At 36.4% G+C, this 23926-nt stretch overlaps 1 protein-coding gene across 2 annotated transcripts in view; it reads left to right on the top strand.

Annotated features, from left to right (window-relative positions):
- Tmprss15 (transmembrane serine protease 15) overlaps nucleotides 1-23926 on the top strand; it is a 124511-nt gene that overhangs the window by 56946 nt on the left and 43639 nt on the right. For both annotated transcript variants that reach the window (NM_001105895.1, XM_063270432.1), the window contains 4 exon segments: nucleotides 166-301; nucleotides 15415-15504; nucleotides 18862-18987; nucleotides 20209-20349. In NM_001105895.1, the coding sequence (NP_001099365.1) occupies nucleotides 166-301; nucleotides 15415-15504; nucleotides 18862-18987; nucleotides 20209-20349 (493 nt within the window).

The following is a 23926-nucleotide window of genomic DNA, read 5'->3' as shown; positions in this document are numbered from 1 at the left end:
AAAAGAATATATAATGGATAATTTATCAATATTTCAAGGTGGATTATTATATTATACATCACATATGCATGTAATACTGAATCCCCAACGTTATTGAACCGTAAGAAAAAACAAAATCAGAAATTATTAGAGTGGAATAATATTATATCCCTCTCTGAATTTCAGGTTGTGTTCAATGCTTTTAGAAACCGAGGTTGCAGTACAATAGCCCTGGATGATATAAGTCTAACAAATGGGATCTGTAGTGAGAGTCCTTATCCAGAACCAACCTTGGTCCCCACCCCTCCACCAGAGCATCCTAGTAAGTAACTCCATTGGGGTTCTCACTGCCATTTTCAGGAAAGATTTGGGGACTACAATTGCTAAGTTAAAACAGAAACTACTACGAGTCCATTTTTAGAATGGTTTGAAAACAAATATGAAACCTCAACTTTTAATATACAGGCATAACAAATGGAAAATATTCTCTTCCTGAAATGATGCTTCGGTAAGACTTTGGAATATGTTCCCTTGACAGCAGCTTAAAAATTATAATTGAGCAATACCTAAGATTTTCATATTGCCACAACTTTTAGCTCAAAGAATAAAATGGATCATATGCCTAGTTCTATTCTTAGGTCAAAATGGAAAGCCTAAATTTGAAAGAAGCCTCATTACTATTCATCTTCTCCTTATACAAGGAGCACATCCTATTACCCAACCATGATATTTGACAAGCCATAAAAAGAGAATGCCACATAAAGATACCTTATAATGCCTTATATGACACACCTACTGTCCCTTTGTTAGGATAATGTCAGTGCAGGACTATGTCTTTAATATCTCTCTTGTCTTGTGATCATGGAAAAAGGAGAGAGACAATATATCTGAACACTCAAACATTTTTCTACTTATAAACTTCAACTTAAAATAAGCAAACAAACGAACAAGAAAAAGCAAAAATGTTTGGCAAAGACCTCCATGGATAAAGAAAGGCATTTGTAACCAAACCTGATTGTCTTATAATTGTTTTCTGCCTTTCACATGCTCAGAATACATACACACAGACACACAGGACACAGACATGCAAGTACATACACACACACACACACACACACACACACACACACACACACAGAGAGAGAGAGAGAGAGAGAGAGAGAGAGAGAGAGAGAGAGAGAGAGAAAATACATTCATCTGCTTTTTTGTTGTTTTTCAGAAGCAGATTTTTTTCAAAGTGGTTTTAACAAACCCAAAGTCTTTTTTTTTAATGGCTTCTTTTTGACACCTTTTAGCAAATGAGCATCCATTCAGGAAAGATGCAGTTCATCCTGGCCTCAAGCTGCCATCTTGGATATCTTAGTATATCCCAAGAAAAGGCTTGTATCTACATTCCTTACATATGGACAAGTTTAGATGGTTCCTGAATTCTGCAGTATTTTCATCATTCATTTAAGTCACAGATATCTGGTCTGAGAAGACACTGCCAAAAAATCTTAGGAGGTGACTGTATAAGGGATTGTGAAAATTTTAGCATAAAATAAAAACCAATGTGTTAAACAGCATAGACTTGTGGCTATCTGTGAGAACTTGTGAGGACAAGGTTTATGTAGCACCAATGGAAGGGGAAGCCCTTGGTTCTGCCAAGACTGAACCACTAGTGAACGTGATTGTTGGGGGGAGGGTGGTAATGGGGGGGAGGATGGGGAGGGGAACACCCATGGAGAAGGAGAGGGGTTAGGGGGATGTTGGCCAGGAAACGGAAAAGGGGAATAACAATAGAAATGTAAATAAGAAATACTCAAGTTAATAAAGATGGAAAAAAAGAAAGAAAGAAAACATGTGAATGAAAGCGGCACTTGGAAAACTTCATGAGAGGGAGCAAGGACCCTGGTGCCACAATACTGTGCTAAATTCTAGAGAGACCTGAGGTTTTACTATTTTCCGGTTCTGGGAACAAAGTGCAAGGCTTCTAACATACACAACTGTGCTCCTTAACACCAATGCTTTTGCTCAGTTTAGCCCACCTGTGTTTCATTGTATCTGTTTGGTTCCTAACATCACATGAAGTTAATGATTCATAAATACTGTTAAACATGTTTCCTCATGCTTTTGTCATATTCCTCTTTTGATATCCAAAATAGTTTTGGAAATAGATATTTTTATAGGAATTAAACCTTGAAGTAATACCAGTATGGATGGAATAATCCAGGCTTGCTTGGTGGCGTTGGAAGATAGTGGTCTTATTTTTATTCTATGTTGTATATATAGTACCACAACATCTCATAGTATGTAACATCTTATGTAAAATTGCATGTTCAAAATTCTTAAAATCATTACTGGTTTGATGAGTATTTCCTATAAGCTTAATACTTTTTGATGATTCAGGAAAATAGATTTTGTCTGTCAGTGTGCCCTTCTATTAATCAATAAATAGTCCGATCTTTTCTAAGTTTTCATACTTAAGACATTAGCCAAGTTACATTACTTAATATATAAAATCTGAGATAACAAGTTAAAGAATATGACACATAGAATAAATGATGGCAACATGGCTGCCCACGCTAAAATCTATATAATGTGTAACATCATCATATCTATTTTAGTCAGGAAAAAACAAACAACAACAACAACACCCCACAGTCTCTCAATACGCAAAAGTACAAAAGTTTGACATCCGTGTACATTTTAGGACTGGGAGCACTGTACTGTTAGAACAACCAAACTGATTTTAAGACATACATTTTAAGACATAAAATTTGCCCAGAGTGTTTGTTCCACTTCCCAAATGGTTCACTTTGAGCCAATGTTTAGCAAGGCATAAAAAGTTAATTACCATCCAAGGCATTCTGAACAATTTCTTTCTAATGCCCTTTGCAGTTGGGTCAATGGAAGTTCTATTTTTAAAGAGCTATTTGGATTCCAAATCACTGATTTGTTTAAGCAAAAATAAAAGGAAATCACGGTTGACTTGCTAAAACCTCTCAGTCTTTACACAGCAGTTAAATGAGAAAATCTCAGACAAGTGGGTGAACAATAAAACTCCAGGCACACTCCACTCCTGAGGTTATTGTTGGTAGAGTTTTGTGGACAATTCACAACTCAGGGGTGCCTCTACCATGTGACTTTAATCTGTGCTCCCTCAACTTCAGGATGGCCCTTGTAATGGTGATACAATTAATATCAATAGAGACTCTACTGAGAGAAGTTTATAAAAGCTAATATTCTACTGTACAAGCATCATATTGATTTGAAAAACGATTCTGAAACTCTGTGCTGAAGTACAGTAAATATAGACTGAAAGAAATCTACACTCCAGGCCCTGGTTGACTTCTGAGGTTCTTGACTAATTAAGAAAAGGAGTGACTTTAGCCATTTTAATGTTCACTATTTTTAAGATTGTTTTTTCTTTTGTATCCAGATTTAAGCCATTTTTCATTTATTAACACACAGTAAGAGTTAATTTACTAAACAGCCATGTGAAAATCAATCTGTATTCATGCTGTCTTAGTTTTTTACTTCAGAGCAGCATTCTATGGTATGTGTTTGATTTGATATTTAACCCTCGTACACAGAAATAGTAATTTCATTCATAAAATCTCTCATCAAAGAACATTTTCCTATTCTATATTGTTTTTGTCAGTCTATCTTTACCACAACTGGCCCATTTAGTTACCATTGGTTACATGTTTCAAATATAAATAAAATTTGATTTTCATGAATAAACATTTAAGCCAATTTGTCAAAAATTACATAAAGCTATTTATATTATGAATAGATACAATAATGGATTAAAATTATTAATGTTTAAAAATTAGACTCTAAATTGTCAGAACAGATTTAATTTTGGATTCTAATATAAACTTATTAATGTGTTCCATGTAATGTCAAAAGATTTATTATATATTATTAAGATAATAGGTATTATAATTGAGAATATTGAAAATCACTTAACATAAACTCAATGTGATTTATTATTTTTCAAGTTGTATTTGTTATTTCCTCACAAAAGACTGTCAATCACAAGCCTATTAGTAATTGAAACTATGACTTCATTTCCTATCTGCTTCCCCATGTGTTTAATTCAAAGTTTCTTACTGTGAGTGAAAGTTAACCCTCGTCTTTCTCTCTTGCTGGACATACCTCCATATGGACACTTACCTTATAAGTGTTCGACTTAAGCACAGGTTACCAATAAAACCTCTCAAGAACAGACTCCATCTTTAAAATCTAAGATATGATGTCAAAAGAAACAAACAAAAAAACCTAACTTGGAATATGCTACAAAAACACATTGTGATAATGAAAACCCCTATGGCATACTAAGAGACTAATCAAAATACAAACATTTGAAAGAACAGAACTAGGACTACTAAAATGTGAGAATTTAATACTGTTAATGGAAAGACTTCTCCAGGCTAGTCACCCTACTTTATTTTCATTGGCTATGTGGGCATTGATTACATATTAGCAAGGCCTGACTGAAATTCCTAGAACCACATATCATGAGTCTATGGCACTTCTGAGAATCATGTGATACACTCACACTGTGGGAACGCCACCATTAAATGAGTTGTGTGCTGTTATCTACCATGGCATACAGTGACTTCTGAATTGCTAACAGTCATTTACACAGACCTAGCCATTGAAACAACCTTTATCTAAAGATTAAAGAATTAAAGAATCTGGCTGGTCAGTTATTTGATGAGAAATTATACTTTGAATATATTTTAAAAGGGGCATCTTAAGCACCTTAGAGGAATGACTTTCCCAAGTTTTCTGTTTGCAGACTAAATGCTAATTTAATCACCTGCCTGATTAGGCTTCACAGTTAAAACTGACATAAATTTTACTTCTGGTTGTGAGATTATTAAAGGGCTAACTATTCATCTTTCTCACATACTACAAAACCTTAAACTCTTAAAATATTACCTATATTTTAATAGCAGTGCTTGACTTAGAAATTTTCTATTTTTAAATAGAAAATGGGAAAATAGTAATGTTCACATAAAAACACACTTGTGCACAAATCAACCATACCCATACCTGGATATAGACAATGCACATGACAATGTACACACATACACACACAATCATACATGAAAAAGAGACAGCAAATCACATGTATTCATATGCACGTATGCACACAGATACACATATATGCAGAAATTCACAAAAGTTCACAGGCATATACCATGTACTCATAGAAACACACATGTACACACATACTCACCTACTGATAGGCACACACTCAGGCACACATATATGCCTCACAGATATATACCCTCACAGATACACACATATATACTATGAATACACAAAACTATACATATTCACACAGACTACATCCACCCATATGTTTGCAGGCACATAGAAACACATATAGAACTGCACTCACACAAACACACATAAACATGCACATTCATACACAATGCATACACTCTCATACACATAAGCACATATACACACATACAAACAGAAACACATTGGTGCATTTGAAAACTTGCACGCATATATATATATACATATATATATATACACATGTTCACACACATATGAACTTTAAACATAAGTACACTTACAATTTAAAAAAATGCACATGCTCACATTCATAAATATATAATGAAGACATTTAAAGTCAAACAATCTGCACACCGACTAACACAATTATACACTCATGAAGACGTACACACTCTCACATGCATACCGACAGATATACTTTTGTGAGTGACAAAAACAAACAACAAGAAGTCAAATCATGGATCCAAGCTGGCACCCTATGTTCTGCTCAAGACAGTGTTCCAGATTGCTTTCTCTTTGTTCTTCTTCCACTGAAGATAGCGCTCTCTCTCTCTCTCTCTCTCTCTCTCTCTCTCTGTGTGTGTGTGTGTGTGTGTGTGTGTGTGTGTGTGTGTGTTCTGCTTGAGACATGTCTGAATAGCTCATCCCCTGCAGAGTATAAGCCCAGTCTTATTTTACCTATCAATCGAGTCACTTATTCCAGGTTCCCTTTTATTATCCTTGAATCTGCATCCCCATGACCCAACCTCTTAATTCTTAAGAGACAGGAAGCACGTACTTTTTTTTAATATTGCAAATGAATTCAGAGATCTGTCTCTTTGTTAAACACAGACAATAAGCTAGCTACTTTTGTGCTTTAAGATTCATTAAGCTTCTCATATCATTCATACTACATCCTTATATTTTGCATAGTTGAGAAATTATATATTTTGAAATCATGTTTTCATTGTTCTTTTCTACAGCCTTAAGGGATATCCCAAAGATCTTAGCTTTTACCTTTTTTTTTTTAGTTTTTAGTTTTGTTTGTTTTTTTTTTAATTTTTTATTAGATATATCTCTTTACTTACATTTCAAATGTTATTCCCCTATCCGGTTTCCTGTCCATAAGCCCCCATTCCCTCCTCTCCCCTTCCCCCATATGGGTATTCCCCCCATACATCCCCCTTATTGTACCCCCCATATTCCCCTACACTGGGGATCCAACCTTTAAGGATCAAGGGCTTCCCCTTCTACTGGTGCCCAACAAGTCTATTCTCTGCTACATATGCAGCTGGAGCCCTGGGTCAGTCCATGTGTTGTCTTTCGGTAGTGGCTTAGTCCCTGGAAGTTGATTGGCATGGTTGTTCTTATGGGGTTGCAAGCTCCTTCAACTCTTTAGATCCTTCCTCTAATTCCCCCAAGGGGGTTCTATTCTCAGTTCGGTGGTTTGCTACTAGCATTGACCTCTGTATTGGACATGCTCAGGATGTGTCTCTCAGGAGGAATCCACATCCGGTCCCTTTCAGCATGCATTTTCTAGCTTCACCAATCTTATCTAGTTTTGGTGGCTGTATATATATGGGCCACATGTGGGTCAGGTTCTGAATGGCCATTCCTTGAGTTGCTGCTCTAAACTTTCCTTCCATATCCCCTCCTATGGATATTTTTTCTTCCTTTTAAGAAGGAGTGGGAGAATCTGCCTTTGGTTATCCTTCTTCTTGAGCTTCCTGTGGTCCTTCGATTCCATCTTGGCTAATTTGAGCTTTTTGGCAAATGTCCACTTGTCAATGAGTGCATACCAGAACAACTTTTACCATTTTACTGAGACACTAGCCATACTCCCTAACCTAAGACTCTGCCTGTCTCTGATTATCGTGGAGTCAATAACATTAACAGGAATGACATTACTTGAAGGAGGAATGTAAAAATATGTACACTATTATGCAAACAAGCCTTCAGTCCACAGCAGTCATTGACATTCCTGGAGGCCTTTGCCCTTTTGGCCTCTTCCAAGCTCAGAAAACATATCATTCCACCCCCACAAGGACATGCTGGACCTGGAAAGCTGGTTCACACAAACACACACATACATACAATTACATATGTGTATACACACTTTCATGCATACAAAGACACATATGCTATTGTACAGAAACCACACACAAACGTACGTACAAACTCACACAAGTACAAAAACATTCATCCACATGCACAAATACCTATGGAAACAGAAATAAACACACATATACACACATGCATGCATGCATAAACAATCTCACATATACAAGCATGTATATGCACACATTCACAAAAAGTTCAAGGGGTTTAGGTAGAGAAGGTGTGAGTAAAGGTTTGTATGAATATATTTTTCTTTTTTTTTATTAACTTGAGGATTTCTTTTATTTTTTTTTTGGATCTTTTTTTTGGAGCTGGGGACTGAACCCAGGGCCTTGCGCTTCCTAGGCAAGCACTCTACCACTGAGCTAAATCCCCAACCCCAACTTGAGTATTTCTTATATACATTTCCAGTGTTATTCCCTTTCCCAGTTTCAGGGCAAACATCCCCCTCCCCCCGTTTCCTTATGGGTGTTCCCCTCCCAACCCTCCCCCCATTGCCGCCCTCCCCCCAACAGTCTAGTTCACTGGGGGTTCAGTCTTAGCAGGACCCAGGGCTTCCCCTTCCACTGGTGCTCTTACTAGGATATTCATTGCTACCTATGAGGTCAGAGTCCAGGGTCAGTCCATGTATAGTCTTTAGGTAGTGGCTTAGTCCCTGGAAGCTCTGGTTGCTTGGCATTGTTGTACATATGGGGTCTCGAGCCCCTTCAAGCTCTTCCAGTTCTTTCTCTGACTCCTTCAACGGGGGACCTATTCTCAGTTCAGTGGTTTGCTGCGGGCATTCGCCTCTGTATTTGCTGTATTCTGGCTGAGTCTCTCAGGAGCGATCTACATCCGGCTCCTGTCGGTCTGCACTTCTTTGCTTCATCCATCTTGTCTAATTGGGTGGCTGTATATGTATGGGCCACATGTGGGGCAGGCTCTGAATGGGTGTTCCTTCAGTCTCTGTTTTAATCTTTGCCTCTCTCTTCCCTGCCAAGGGTATTCTTGTTCCCCTTTTAAAGAAGGAGTGAAGCATTCACATTTTGATCATCCGTCTAGAGTTTCATTTGTTCTAGGCATATAGGGTAATTCCAGCATTTTGGCTAATACCCACTTATCAATGAGTGCATACCATGTATGTCTTTCTGTGATTGGGTTAGCTCACTCAGCATGATATTTTTCAGTTCCAACCATTTGCCTACGAATTTCATAAAGTCATTGTTTTTGATAGCTGAGTAATATTCCATTGTGTAGATGTACCACATTTTCTGTATCCATTCCTCTGTTGAAGGGCATCTGGGTTCTTTCCAGCTTCTGGCTATTATCAATAAGGCTGCGATGAACATAGTGGAGCACGTGTCTTTTTTATATGTTGGGGCATCTTTTGGGTATATGCCCAAGAGAGGTATAGCTGGATCCTCAGGCAGTTCAATGTCCAATTTTCTGAGGAACCTCCAGACTGATTTCCAGAATGGTTGTACCAGTCTACAATCCCACCAACAATGGAGGACTGTTCCTCTTTCTCCGCATCCTCACCAGCATTTGCTGTCCCCTGAGTTTTTGATCTTAGCCATTCTCACTGGTGTGAGATGAAATCTCAGGGTTGTTTTGATTTGCATTTCCCTTATGACTAAAGATGTTGAACATTTCTATAAGTCTTTCTCAGCCATTCAGCATTCTTCAGCTGTGAATTCTTTGTTTAGCTCCGAACCCCATTTTTTAATAGGGTTATTTGTCTCCCTTCGGTCTAACTTCTTGAGTTCTTTGTATATTTTGGATATAACGCCTCTATCTGTTGTAGGATTGGTAAAGATCTTTTCCCAATCTGTTGGTTGCCGTTTTGTCCTAACCACCGTGTCCTTTGCCTTACAGAAGCTTTGCAGTTTTATGAGATCCCATTTGTCGATTCTTGATCTTAGAGCGTAAACCATTGGTGTTTTGTTCAGGAAATTTTTTCCAGTGCCCATGTGTTCCAGATGCTTCCCTAGTTTATCTTCTATTAGTTTGAGTGTGTCTGGTTTGATGTGGAGGTCCTTGATCCACTTGGACTTAAGCTTTGTACAGGGTGATAAGCATGGATCGATCTGCATTCTTCTACATGTTGCCCTCCAGTTGAACCAGCATCATTTGCTGAAAATGCTATCTTTATTCCATTGGATGGTTTTGGCTCCTTTGTCAAAAATCAAGTGACCATAGGTGTGTGGGTTCATTTCTGGGTCTTCAATTCTATTCCATTGGTCTATCTGTCTGTCTCTTTACCAATACCATGCAGTTTTTATCACTATTGCTCTGTAATACTGCTTGAGTTCAGGGATAGTGATTCCCCCTGAAGTCCTTTTATTGTTGAGATAGTTTTAGCTATCCTGGGTTTTTTGTTATTCCAGATGAATTTGCAAATTGTTCTGTCTAACTCTTTGAAGAATTGGATTGGTATTTTGATGGGAATTGCATTGAATGGTAAAATGGCCATTTTTACTATATTAATCCTGCCAATCCATGAGCATGGGAGATCTTTCCATCTTCTGAGGTCTTCTTCAATTTCTTTCTTCAGTGTCTTGAAGTTCTTATTGTACAGATCTTTTACTTGCTTGGTTAAAGTCACACCGAGGTACTTTATATTATTTGGGTCTATTATGAAGGGTGTCATTTCCCTAATTTCTTTCTCGGCTTGTTTCTCTTTTGTGTAGAGGAAGGCTACTGATTTATTTGAGTTAATTTTATACCCAGCTACTTTGCTGGAGTTGTTTATCAGCTTTAGTAGTTCTCTGGTGGAACTTTTGGGATCACTTAAATATACTATCATATCATCTGCAAATAGTGATATTTTGACTTCTTCTTTTCCAATCTGTATCCCCTTGACCTCCTTTTGTTGTCTGATTGCTCTGGCTAGAACTTCAAGGACTATATTGAATAAGTAGGGAGAGAGTGGGCAGCCTTGTCTAGTCCCTGATTTTAGTGGGATTGCTTCAAGTTTCTCTCCATTTAGTTTAATGTTAGCAACTGGTTTGCTGTATATGGCTTTTACTATGTTTAGGTATGGGCCTAGAATTCCTATTCTTTCCAGGACTTTTATCATGAAGGGGTGTTGAATTTTGTCAAATGCTTTCTCAGCATCTAATGAAATGATCATGTGGTTTTGTTTTTTCAGTTTGTTTATATAATGGATCACGTTGATGGTTTTCCGTGTATTAAACTATCCCTGCATGCCTGGGATGAAGCCTACATGATCATGGTGGATGATTGTTTTGATGTGTTTTTGGATTCAGTTTGCCAGAATTTTATTGAGTATTTTTGCGTCGATATTCATAAGGGAAGTTGGTCTGAAGTTCTCTTTCTTTGTTGGGTCTTTGTGTGGTTTAGGTATAAGAGTAATTGTGGCTTCATAGAAGGAATTCGGTAGTGCTCCATCTGTTTCAATTTTGTGGAATAGTTTGGATAATATTGGTATGAGGTCTTCTATGAAGGTCTGATGTAATTCTGCATTAAACCCGTCTGGACCTGGGCTCTTTTTGGTTGGGAGACCTTTAATGACTGCTTCTATTTCCTTAGGAGTTATGGTGTTGTTTAACTGGTTTATCTGTTCCTGATTTAACTTGGGTACCTGGTATCTATCTAGGAAATTGTCCATTTCCTGCAGATTTTCAAGTTTTGTTGAATATAGGCTTATATAGTAAGATCTGATGATTTTTTTGAATTTCCTCTGAATCTGTAGTTATGTCTCCCTTTTCATTTCTGATTTTGTTAATTTGGACACACTCTCTGTGTCCTCTAGTTAGTCTGGCTAAGGGTTTATCTATCTTGTTGATTTTCTCAAAGAACCAACTTTTGTTTCTGTTGATTCTTTCTATGGTTCTTTTTGTTTCTACTTGGTTGATTTCAGCACTGAGTTTGATTATTTCCTGCCTTCTACTCCTCCTGGGTGTATTTGCTTCTTTTTGTTCCTGAGCTTTTAGGTGTGCTGTTAAGCTGCTGACATATGCTCTTTCCTGTTTCTTTCTGCAGGCACTCAGCGCTATGAGTTTTCCTCTTAGCACAGCTTTCATTGTGTCCCATAAGTTTGGGTATGTTGTACCTTCATTTTCATTAAATTCTAAAAAGTTTTTCATTTCTTTCTTTATTTCTTCCTTGACTAGGTTATCATTGAGTAGAGCATTGTTCAATTTCCACGTATATGTGGGCATTCTTCCCTTATTGTTATTGAAGATCAGTTTTAGGCCATGGTGGTCCGATAGCACGCATGGGATTATTTCTATCTTTCTGTACCTGTTGAGCCCGTTTTTTGACCAATTATATGGTCAATTTTGGAGAAAGTACCATGAGGAGCTGAGAAGAAGGTATATCCTTTTGCTTTAGGACAGAATGTTCTATAAATATCTGTTAAGTCCATTTGGCTCATGACTTCTCTTAGTCTGTCTACGTCTCTGTTTAATTTCTGTTTCCATGATCTGTCCATTGATGAGAGTGGGGTGTTGAAATCTCCTACTATTATTGTGTGAGGTGCAATGTGGATTTTGAGCTTTAGTAAGGTTTCTTTTACGTATGTAGGTGCCCTTGTATTTGGAGCATAGATATTTAGGATTGAGAGTTCATCATGGTGGATTTTTCCTTTGATGAATATGAAGTGTCCTTTCTTATCTTTTTTGACGACTTTTAGTTGAAAATTGATTTTATTTCATATTAGAATGGCTACTCCAGCTTGCTTTCTTCCGACTATTTGCTTGGAAAGTTGTTTTCCAGCCTTTCACTCTAAGGTAGTGTCTGTCTTTGTCTCTGAGGTGTGTTTCCTGTAGGCAGCAGAATGCAGGGTCCTTGTTGCGTATCCAGTTTGTTAATCTATGTCTTTTTATTGGGGAGTTGAGGCCATTGATGTTGAGAGATATTAAGGAATAGTGAGTATTGCTTCCTGTTATATTCATATTTGGATGTGAGGTTATGTTTGTGTGCTTTCATTCTCTTTGTTTTGTTGCCAAGACGATTAGTTTCTTGCTTCTTCTAGGGTATAGCTTGCCTCCTTATGTTGGGCTTTACCATTTATTATCCTTTGTAGTGCTGGATTTGTAGAAAGATATTGTGTAAATTTGGTTTTGTCATGGAATAACTTGGTTTCACCATCTATGTTAATTGAGGGTTTTGCAGGATACAGTAACTTGGACTGGCATTTGTGTTCTCTTAGGGTCTGTACGACAACAGTCCAGAATCTTCTGGCTTTTATAGTTTCTGGCGAAAAGTCTGGTGTGATTCTGATAGGTCTGCCTTTATATGTTACTTGACCTTTTTCCCTTACTGCTTTTAATATTCTTTCTTTATTTTGTGCGTTTGGTGTTTTGACTATTATGTGACGGGAGGTGTTTCTTTTCTGGTCCAAACTATTTGGAGTTCTGTAGGCTTCTTGTATGCCTATGTGTATCTCTTTTTTTAGGTTAGGGAAGTTTTCTTCTATGATTTTGTTGAATATATTTACTGGTCCTTTGAGCTGGGAGTCTTCACTCTCTTCTATACCTATTATTCTTAGGTTTGATCTTCTCATTGAGTCCTGGATTTCCTGTATGTTTTGGACCAGTAGCTTTTTCTGCTTTACGTTATCTTTCACAGTTGAGTCAATGATTTCTATGGGATCTTCTGCTCCTGAGATTCTCTCTTCCATCTCTTGTATTCTGTTGGTGAAGCTTGTATCTACAGCTCCTTGTCTCTTCTTTTGGTTTTCTATATCCAGGGTTGTTTCCATGTGTTCTTTCTTGATTGCTTCTATTTCCATTTTTAATTCCTTCAACTGTTTGATTGTGTTTTCCTGGAATTCTTTCAGGGATTTTTGTGACTCCTCTCTATGGGCTTCTACTTGTTTATTTATGATTTCCTGGAATACTTTCAGGGATTTTTGCGATTCCTCTCTGTAGGCTTCTACTTGTTGTCTAAGGGAGTTCTTCACGTCTTTCTTGAAGTCCTCCAGCATCATGATCAAATATGATTTTGAAACTAGATCTTGTTTTTCTGGTGTGTTTGGATATTCCATGTTTGTTTTGATGGGAGAATTGGTGCCATTTAGTCTTGGTTTCTGTTGCTTGGGTTCCTGTGCTTGCCTCTCGCCATCAGATTATCTCTAGTGTTACTTTGTTCTGCTATTTCTGACAGTGGTTAGACTGTCCTATAAGCCTGTGTGTCAGGAGTGCTGTAGACCTGTTTTCCTGTTTTCTTTCAGCCTGTTATGGGGACAGAGTGTTCTGCTTTCGGCCGTGTAGTGTTTCCTCTCTACAGGTCTTCAGCTGTTCCTGTGGGCCTGTGTCTTGAGTTCACCCGGCAGGTCACTTGCAGCAGAAAAGTTGCTCTTACCTGTGGTCCCAAGGCTCACGTTTGCTCGCAGGGTGCTGCCCACGAGCTCTCTGCGGCGGCAGCAACCAGGAAGATCTGTGCCGCCGCTTCCGGGAGCTTTAGTGCACCAGGGTTCCAGATGGCGTTTGGTGTTTTCCTCTGGAATCAGTAATGTGTGCAGAGTGCAGTCTCTTCTGGTTTCCCAGGCGTGTCTGTCTCCCTGAAGGTTTAGCTCTCCCTCCCACGGGATTTGGGTCTGAATATATTTTTCTTAATTAGCTTAATTATCCCTCCTCCAATGTGATTTTTAAGTTCTTCAGAATAAAAAAAAAAGTCTAACTTTATTTGCCTTCGCTCAAAAGCAAAATACTTCATATAGTTAAATCAGCTACCTACATTTTGGAAATCATTTTTTAATATAACAGTGGTAATAAGTATTAAAACCAGGTCCTTAAAATAGTTAATGGTTATTAAGTTATTTCTAATAAATAAAATACACTAAATATCAGAATTTTTTTCTTTTTTTTCATCTTTATTAACTTGAGTATTTCTTATATACATTTCAAGTGTTATTCCCTTTCCCGGTTTCTGGACAAACATCCCCCTCCCCCCCCTTCCTTATGGGAGTTCCCCTCCCAACCCTCCCCCCATTGCCGCCCTCCCCCCATAGTCTAGTTCACTGGGGGTTCAGTCTTAGCAGGACCCAGGGCTTCCCCTTCCACTGGTGCTCTTACTAGGATATTCATTGCTACCTATGGGGTCAAGGAGCCAAAACCATCCAATGGAAAAAAGATAGCATTTTCAGCAAATGGTGCTGGTTCAACTGGAGGGCAACATGTAGAAGAATGCAGATCGATCCATCCTTATCACCCTGTACAAAGCTTAAGTACAAGTGGATCAAGGACCTCCACATCAAACCAGACACACTCAAACTAACAGAATTTTAACACATCGAATTGTAGCCAGAACAAAAAGATTTAGTCATAACTATATAGGTTTCTAATAAATTTAATTAAATTCTGGGAATCCCAATTGACTCTTGTAAAATGGTAACAGAGTTAACCAGAAAGAAAACTAAAACTTGCTGTTTTTGTTGGGTGGGGGTGGTTGTATACAGGCTCTCGGGTAGCATGGGGTGTCTTTGGATTTGACATACACCTGTTTTCATGCTCTAAGACTGATATTACAGGTGTTCCCCAGCATACATTACCTCAGAAACATTATTAAACGAGAGGAAAAAGTGGCATTCTCCCCTTCCTAGCTACCAAACATTTCAATGTTTAGTGGCATTTCTACCCAGTATCTTGAGAATAAAAGATTTTTAAAATCATAGCAAAGCTCAGATTGTGAGATCAGCAGCACTGGTGCTTCTAGGATTGCGGGTAGGATGGATATGCTCTATTATAAATATCCATGCTTTCCTGCAGCCATCATTTCTCTCCCTTTTGTTTTGCAAAATATTTCTCTTCATCAAATAAACATGCAAAATATTTTCCCTTGATCAAACCCTGTACACTATTATAATCTTTTAATATGTTATAAGGGCAATAAAAGTATAGAGGTTTGAGAACTTTTCTAGTAATGACAATGATGTACTGGCATTGTTTCCCTGACAACTTATACAACATGCAGGATGAATTTTTCAGAACTAGCATTGTAGGAAATGTAATCGTAAGATGTCTGGAATCTAATAGAATCTCTGACCAATGGGAATGATGTGGTTAACAATTCTTTCCTAATCCCTTCCAGCTGACTGCGGAGGACCTTTTGAACTATGGGAGCCAAATACAACGTTCAGTTCTCCAAATTTTCCAGACAATTACCCCAACCAAGCTTTCTGTAAGTCTTTTTCCCCCAGTTTATCAAAGAAAAAATGTATATACAAGGGAGATACCTTTTAAATAAGCAAAATAGATTATGAATTTGTTAAAATGAATACAGTAGCCTGTTTACTACTATGAAATATTTCTTTAAGGATTTGTTTGATTTTTGAGAATATTTGTAATTACATCATTTTTCTTTGCTTTTCTCTCTCCGAAGCCTCCCATAAACCCTTCCCTGATTTTTTTCTTTCAAACTTATGAGCTACTTTGAATGGACACAAAGAAGAATAGACGCAAAGCAATGATGCACAACATACATTATCTCAAGGAACTCTCACAATTATTCCTTGAAGTTATTTTAGTAATGTGATTCCAGAATAAAAACATAAAGCAATACCCTTGATGTTGATAGATCTTTCTTACCATTTCCTAGCTCACTGATCTGACTCCCAGAAGATGTACCACAAACTTTCAGTTTTATAGAAAAAGGTCAATGGAATGTGTAAAAACAGCCAGTGTAATGTCTTCACATGGAGAGAACATGTACTAGATTCAATGAAGATTATAGCTAGGGTAACATGATTAGACTTCCAGCATGAATGCGCTAATAAATGGGGGCCATTGAAATACCTAAATTTAGAGAAATCAACCTACAAATTATGTACAAAAGTTACTGCTGGGCCAGGGTTACTACCTAGAGACATTCACTATAGCTGTCTGAAGATTGCATAGTCTGCATTACAAATCCAAATTCTCTGGGTTCTTTCCAGCTTCTGGCTATTACAAATAAGGCTAGTATGAGAATAAGTGGAACACGTGTCCTTGTTATATGTTGGAGCATATTTTGGTAATATGCAAGGGAATTATATGGATGGGTCCTCAGGTAATGGAATGTCCAGTTTTCTGAGGAACCTCCAGGCTGATTTCCAGAGTGGTTGTATCAGCTTATAATCCCACCAACAATGTATGAGTGTTCCTCTTTCTCCACATCCTTGACAGCATCTGCAGTCCTCTGAGTTTTTATCTTTAGGTGTTTTTCGGCTTTCATTATTCCTCAGTTGAAATTTTTTTATTTAGTTCTTTCCCCATTTTTTTAAATGGGATTACTTGATTCTCTGGAGTAATGACAGTGTCATTTACCTTACAGAAGCTTTGCAATTTTATGAGGTCCCATTTGTTGATTCTTGATCTTAGAACATAAGCCATTGGTGTTCTGTTCAGGAAATTTTCTGCTGTGCCCATGTGTTCCAGGCACTTCCCAACTTTTTCTTCTATTAGTTTCAGTGTATCTGGTTTGATGTGGAGGTCCCTGATCAACTTCAACTTGAGCAATAAGAATGGATAGATTTGCATTCTTCTTCATGCTGACCTCCAGTTGAATCAATATCATTTGTTGAAATTGTCTTTTTTCTACTGGATTGTTTTAGGTTCTTTGTGACCATAGTGTGTGGGTTCATTTCTGGGTCTTCATTTCTCTTCCATTGATCTACCTGCCTGTCTCTGTACCAAAACCATACAGTTTTTATCACTATTGCTCTGAAATACAGCTTGAGGTCAGGGTTCGTATTTTGCCCAGAAGTTCTTTTATTATTGACATTAGTTTCTATTATTCTGGGTTTTTTGTTATTCCAAATGAATTTGCAAATTGCATTTCTAACTCTATGAAGAATTGAGTTGGAATTTAGATGAGTATTGCATTGAATCTGTAGATTGATATTGGAAAGATGACCATTTTTACTATATTAATCTTGCCAATCCATGAGCATGGGAGATCTTTCCATCTTATGAGGTCTTCTTCAATTTTTACTTCAGAGACTTGAAGTTTTTGTTCTACAGATCTTTCACTTGCTTGGTTAGAATCACACCAAGGTATTTTATATTATTTGGGACTATTGTGAAGGATATCAATTCCCTAATTTCTTTCTCAGCCTGTTTATCCCTGGAGTAGAGGAAGGCTACTGATTTGATTGAAGAGAAGTAGAAGTAAACAGCAGGAAATAATCAAACTCAGGGCTGATATCAATCAAGTAGAAATGAAAAGAACTCTACAAAGAATCATCAAAACCAGGAGCTGATTCTTTGAGAAAATAAACAAGATAGATAATCCCTTAGCCAGAGTAACCAGAAGGTGAAGAGACAGTATCCAAATTTACAAAATCAGAAATGAGAAGAGAGACATAACAATGGAAACTGGGGAAATTAAAAAAAAATCAGATCCTACTATAAAAGCCTATACTCAACAAAACTGGAAAATCTTGAGAAAATAGACAATTTTCTAGACAGACACCAGGTACGAAATTAAATCAGGGTCAGATAAACCATCTACACAGTCTCATAACCTCTAAAGAAATAGAAGCAAAAAAAGTTCAGGACTAGATGGGTTTTGTGCAGAATTCTACCAGACATTCAAAGAAGACCTAATACCAATACTCTTCAAACTATTCTACAAAATAGAAACAGAGGGATCACTACCAAATTCCTTCTATGAAGCCACAATTACACTTATACCTAGACTGTACAAAGACCCAAGAAAGAAAGATAACTTCAAATCAATTTCCCTTATGAATATCAATGCAAAATACTCAATAAAACTCTCACAAATGAAATCCAAGAAGACATCAAAACAATCATCCATCATGGTCAAGTAGGCTTCATTCCAGGGATGTAGAGACGGTTCTATCTTTTCATCAAATGAGGTGCATAATGCAAATACCTGGAGAGGTCAGTACCCTACAGACAGAGGTTGGTTCTTAAAGTGTGAGTGAGAATACTTAGAGTGTAGGGGGGAATAGTATAAATTAGAATCTGAATGCTGAATCAACTCAGAAAATAATTTAAGAATAAAAAACATTTTTTGGGGCAGGCAATTTTTTAAATAGAAATAACAGCTTGCAATTTATTTTAATAAATGGAGATGCTTTCAAATAAATATAAGAGTTTGCTTATTTGATCATGGAAAATTAGGTGAACTGAGCCTGACTAGACAGCTTATTGGGTAAAGTTGCTTTCTTGCCAATAAGCATGATGCCCTCTGCTTGATTTTAGGAACTTCAATGGTAGACGAAGAGAACTATTTCAGCTATTCATCCTTTGTACATTCTGGGAAGATCATCCCAGTCTCTCTCTCTCTCTCTCTCTCTCTCTCTCTCTCTCTCTCTCTCTCTCTCTCTCTCCCTCTCCCTCCCTCCCTCTCTCCCTCTTGCTCTCTCTCTCTCTCTCTCTCTCTCTCTCTCTCTCTCACACACACACACACACACACAAACACATGCATGCATGCAGGCGCACATATATGCACGTACACAAATGCACAAACAAAGAAAATAATAAAAAGACGTTCATTGTAAATTAATTGTCATTATTTATTGTCTTCAAGGTATATGGAACTTAAATGCACAGAGTGGGAAAAATATTCAACTTCACTTTCAAGAATTCGACTTAGAAAATATCAATGATGTAGTTGAAGTTAGAGATGGGGTAAAATTTGACTCCCTGCTCTTAGGTAAGACTGAAATTTCAACCCTCTGAAAGCTGTGTAGCTCAGGAAAGATGATTTACAGAAAGAGCATTAACAGTTGGCAAGATGAAAATATAACATCTAAGTAACATGTAAAAGATTTTCATTCTATTAAAAATAATTTTTTTCAAACACTATATTCTGATAATGATTTCCCTTCTACCAAGTCTTCTCAGAATATGCTGAGTTTTGGGACATGTTTGCAATACTGACAAGATTATACTCTCCTAGAACATTCTTTGCTAATCAGGATTGCTATATTTGCTTTGTGGGTATTAAAAGTTGGTAAGAGTTAACTATAGAAGCATCATGTATATTCTACTATGTAGTTTTATGAAATACGTGTACATAGCTATTCAAAAATAATTATTAAATTAGATGTCCTCTGGCCCTAACATATCCAAATACTATTCTTTGTAAATATTTTAAGTCATCTTACTCTATATTTTGTCACCATTTTGTTTATTATTATCCATGGCATCCTCTTCTTCTCAACAGCTGAGGATTCAAAAGTAAACCAAGGCTTATTTTTCTCTATTGCTATTATTTTTTCTAACTAGATGTGAGAAATATTTGTGTCTGGATAATAAAATACACACTACTAGCACATTTAAAGGTTATTAGCCAAGCATAAGGTTATGTCATATTATTTAGGCATTCATTTAACTCTACCCTCTGAAGAACAAGGATACTAGAGAGGATTCCCCAGATGGGTTAGGTAAAACCCACAGAGTTCCAGACCACAGCTTTCTGGAATGGACTGTCAGAGCGACACACAAAATAAAGCAACAATGAAATCCTCTGGAGTCAGCAAGAATTAGGAAACATTTCATCTGGATCTTTATATCCATTTGTAAACACATTTCGAATGTTATTTGTTGTTTTTGTCATTGTTGTTTACATTTTCAGACTAAATTCTGTTTCTTACTAAAAACCCTGCTTATATGGTCAAGGAAAATAAGTTTATTATTTTCTTGTTTTCTTAATTTTGCTTCTTAATATTCACACAAATCAAAAGAAGGAAATATTCCAGAAGGATATCTAAATTATACTGTAAATTATAGATAGAAATTGTTTTGTTCTGAAATTGTTTTTCTGCTTCTAATAGATACATCTAAATTATAAGAATATGTATAATCTTTAGATGAGCCCTGGTGTACACAATCCTACCTCTAGAACTTACGGTTTCCTTTCCCTTTGTGGCAGCCGTGTATACAGGACGTGGTCCTGTGAAGGACTTGTTCTCTACCACAAATAGAATGACTGTGATTTTCGACACAGACATGAAGAACGGAGGCAAGGGCTTCAAAGCAAATTTCACTTCTGGCTATTACTTGGGGATTCCACGTAAGTAACACACACCTCCTTAGAGTGGATCAGAACAAAACAAGGGAACAAAAGCCACTTCAAGCCCGAATCTCAATGTGTATGTTTGCATTCTGAGATGATATTTTGTTTTTCTCAGCATATGGAACTTTTTTTTTCTCCCTCCTCTTTATCAATATAATGGTTACCTGAGTTTTGTCACAGCAGGAGAACACATCATTTTTGGTATATCAATTAACACTTCTCTTGGAACCTCCTTGACTCCTACTCACCAAAGTTACATTTCAACAGAAAGTTCAAAGTAATTGACTCAGTGAGGAAAGGATTTTTCTTTTGCCAAGAGCTTGTTGAGAGAGGAGGAGGGAAATTGGCCACTGAACTGCTAAGATGCACATGACACCCAATTAAAATATTAAATGCAAGGGAAAGGCTGAGAGTCAGTAAAGGGGATGCAAGACACATAACACACCAAAGAAAATCTCAAAATGAAGAACAACACTACACCAAGTTCAGAAAGAAAACCGCATGGGGAAAAATAACACACTTTCTAAGTCAGATGAGAATGAACTTGAAAATCCTTATATCTACTCAATTTTGTAAAATAAAAATTAATTAGAAAGTGTCGATATTATAGCCTTTTGTACTTAACATTCTGAGTTTACAAAAGAACAGTATTTATGAACAATATATATGTGCATATATATACATATATACGTGAGCACATGATTACTAAACCAATTATATTGAAAAAATGTAAAATAATGATATTTTAGGTTTAAGAAATACTGTGCAATGAAAAATACATAGATAACTTTATCTTATGAGACTTCAGTTACTGTCTACATGCTAAGGATGACATTAAGATCATGTATATTTAATTAGACATTAAATTCACATGTATTCTGGATAGTTATATGCTAAGATATACAGGGCTTCATACAATGGATCAGGAAAATAGCTAACACATAAAGTGCTTTCTGTGCCAGAGGAACAGACTTCTCAACAAGTTTTCAAGAGTTTTTTTTCATGAAAAGAATTAATCACAAGATAATTACATGTATTTTTAAATGAAAAAAAATGAAACCAACTGAAGTAATTTATTTTTTAATCTATACACTGACCAGTAAGTAAGAGGGTTTGTTACAAACATAAGCAATTGAAATAACTGTAGAGCATTCTTTCATATATAAAAATGAAAGTACTTCAGGGCAAAGTTAATAAAAGCAATAGGTCTTTACAACCCTACTTTAAAGTCACAAATGGCAAGAGATGAGAAATTTGAAATAGTATAGACTATTGAAATCAAGAACAAACACAACTCTTCCAACAAAATTATTCATTATTACTTTTATATAATTCTTACTCATGAAAAAAGAATGGGCTGAGTATTTTGAAAAGCTGTGTCTGAGAAAGTTACCAAAATCATATAGTTTAATGCAGTCAGTACAGAGGACATATAGTTTTATGTGAAGGGGGTCTTTGCATTTCATTGGCCATGGACCCATATTTTGGTCATGAGCATCTTGTTTATAAAATAAGAATCTTTTTAATTGAAGCTAGAAGAAGATAAGTCATGACTATTGTACCCAATTGTGAGCTGCCATTTCTGCTGTACCTAGAAGACAGTTCTCTGTGGGGTTGGCACAGTGAAACAGTTGTTCTTAGCTTGGTCTTTTTCTGTCAAGCTTGGTTTTGTTTGTTGGTTCATATTTTAATAACAAAAGCCTGAAAAACAGTCAGAGAAACAGGGTCTTGGCAATAAAAGATGGTCAAGCCAGTAATGACTAGTGAGATTGGGTACACATACTCCCTTACATTGATATTCTGCTTTGGCAATAATTTCAGAAAAAAATATGAAAATCATGTTATAAACTGTTTCCAGTGTTTATGAAGTTTTTCCTTGTCTTCTGAGATATTTTAGGAGTACTTGAAAGTTTTCTAATAAAATAGTTATGAGGCCTAAATTATTTCATTTATCCTCTCCCAACCGTTTCCACTCATGTTGAACTTGAGGATTCACAGTCGATATTTATTACGGTGAGTCGCTTGTGAACGTGCACCAGTTGCTTGTTTCTGGTTCAAGTAGTCTTCAGGAGGGATTCAGTAGAGCGTGCAGCAACTCACCAATGGCAGCTGGTTACAATCAGGACCCCCGAACCCTCCCCAGCTTCTGTGCTGTGTGCCTTAGAAACCAATTCAGCTCCATTTTAAAAAGCAAGCATATGGTGTCTAAATGAAGCAGAGCTGTAGAGACTTCATAAAGAGAAGATGGGGAAATTTAAGTCTGAGTGATATTACTTTTTTCCTCCCTCACCACGGGCATAAAACTATCTGAGGTAAGATTTCAGACTCCAGAGAAAGTAAATTGTTGTATCAAAGATTTCCCAATGACCTGAAATAATATATGTTCCAAAAAATGAAAATCAACTTTAGATGTATATGGAAAGCTTTAAATAGTTTATTCATATTTCCTCTCAGATTTTATGATTCTTATTCACTTAAGCAACAATATTCCATTTTTCTCAATTCTGAAATTGATTATATAATTTATTTTAACATCTAAACTAGCCATCTTTTCTAGACTTTCAGGTATAATCCTAACAGTTTTGAGAACAGAAGGACAGTAAATTATAATTATTTTAAAGACAAGAACATGGTACATGTGTTCACTCAAATTTTATTCATATATTTGTATTTATATTAACTACTAAAATATGCCTTTCCAATTGAGTATAACTTTACTATAATAATAAAAGCAAAATTACAAATATATCTATAAATATGTACTCTCATTGTAAGTTTATTTAACATAATGATTATAATAGCTATGGAAAACATGAAAAATTATAGTAACTGGTAATGACTAACAGAGTACATTAAAATATTTTATTATGGGTCCAATATTAATCTTCTTACCTTATAAAATTAATGTATGCTGAAATTCATATTGTTATAGAATGTATATTTATGTATGTGCATTTACTTTAAAGGTTTCCTAAATGTAAGTTAAAGAAATGATAACATCCAGAAGAAAGAAAAATGTTCCCACTCAGATACTCATGATTCCTTGTAAAAAATAAATATATAATCATTTGGGGCCATTTGTCATCTCAGTAATCTGTTTAAAAATATGTGTTTGTGAAACAAATTGGTAATTGCATTTGCTAGAATCTCTCTAATAAGATTATGCTTTGAGATATATAACCTACTTTTCTCCTGTTATAAAAATTTGGAGAAAATGCCAGTCATAACCTCCTAAAAATACTTTCATTAAAGCAATTGGATTTCGGTAAAAGATAGGATATTTTAAAGCTTAAAATAGACAAACATCCCCAGTTATTAACTTCTGTTACCAAGAGAGAATGGTTAGACATCTCCTGCATATCTAATAATTTGAAAGGAAGGATGGAGTGTTGACTTAACAGAGAGATTTTTAGAGCTCAATGCTAGGAAGGAGGGAGAGGAGAGAGGGGGGAGAGGGAGGAGGGAGGGAGGGAGGGAGGGAGAGGGAGAGAGATTTAAAAACAACATTTTAAATTTTGAGACCCACATATATGTATATGCCCATTATATCCATGCCCATGCTCCAGCTCCTCCT

Source organism: Rattus norvegicus, chromosome 11 (assembly GCF_036323735.1).
Source record: "Rattus norvegicus strain BN/NHsdMcwi chromosome 11, GRCr8, whole genome shotgun sequence".
Taxonomy (NCBI): domain Eukaryota; kingdom Metazoa; phylum Chordata; class Mammalia; order Rodentia; family Muridae; genus Rattus; species Rattus norvegicus.
Note: the sequence above shows the minus strand (reverse complement) of the source record. Positions and strands in the feature narration are given on the sequence as shown.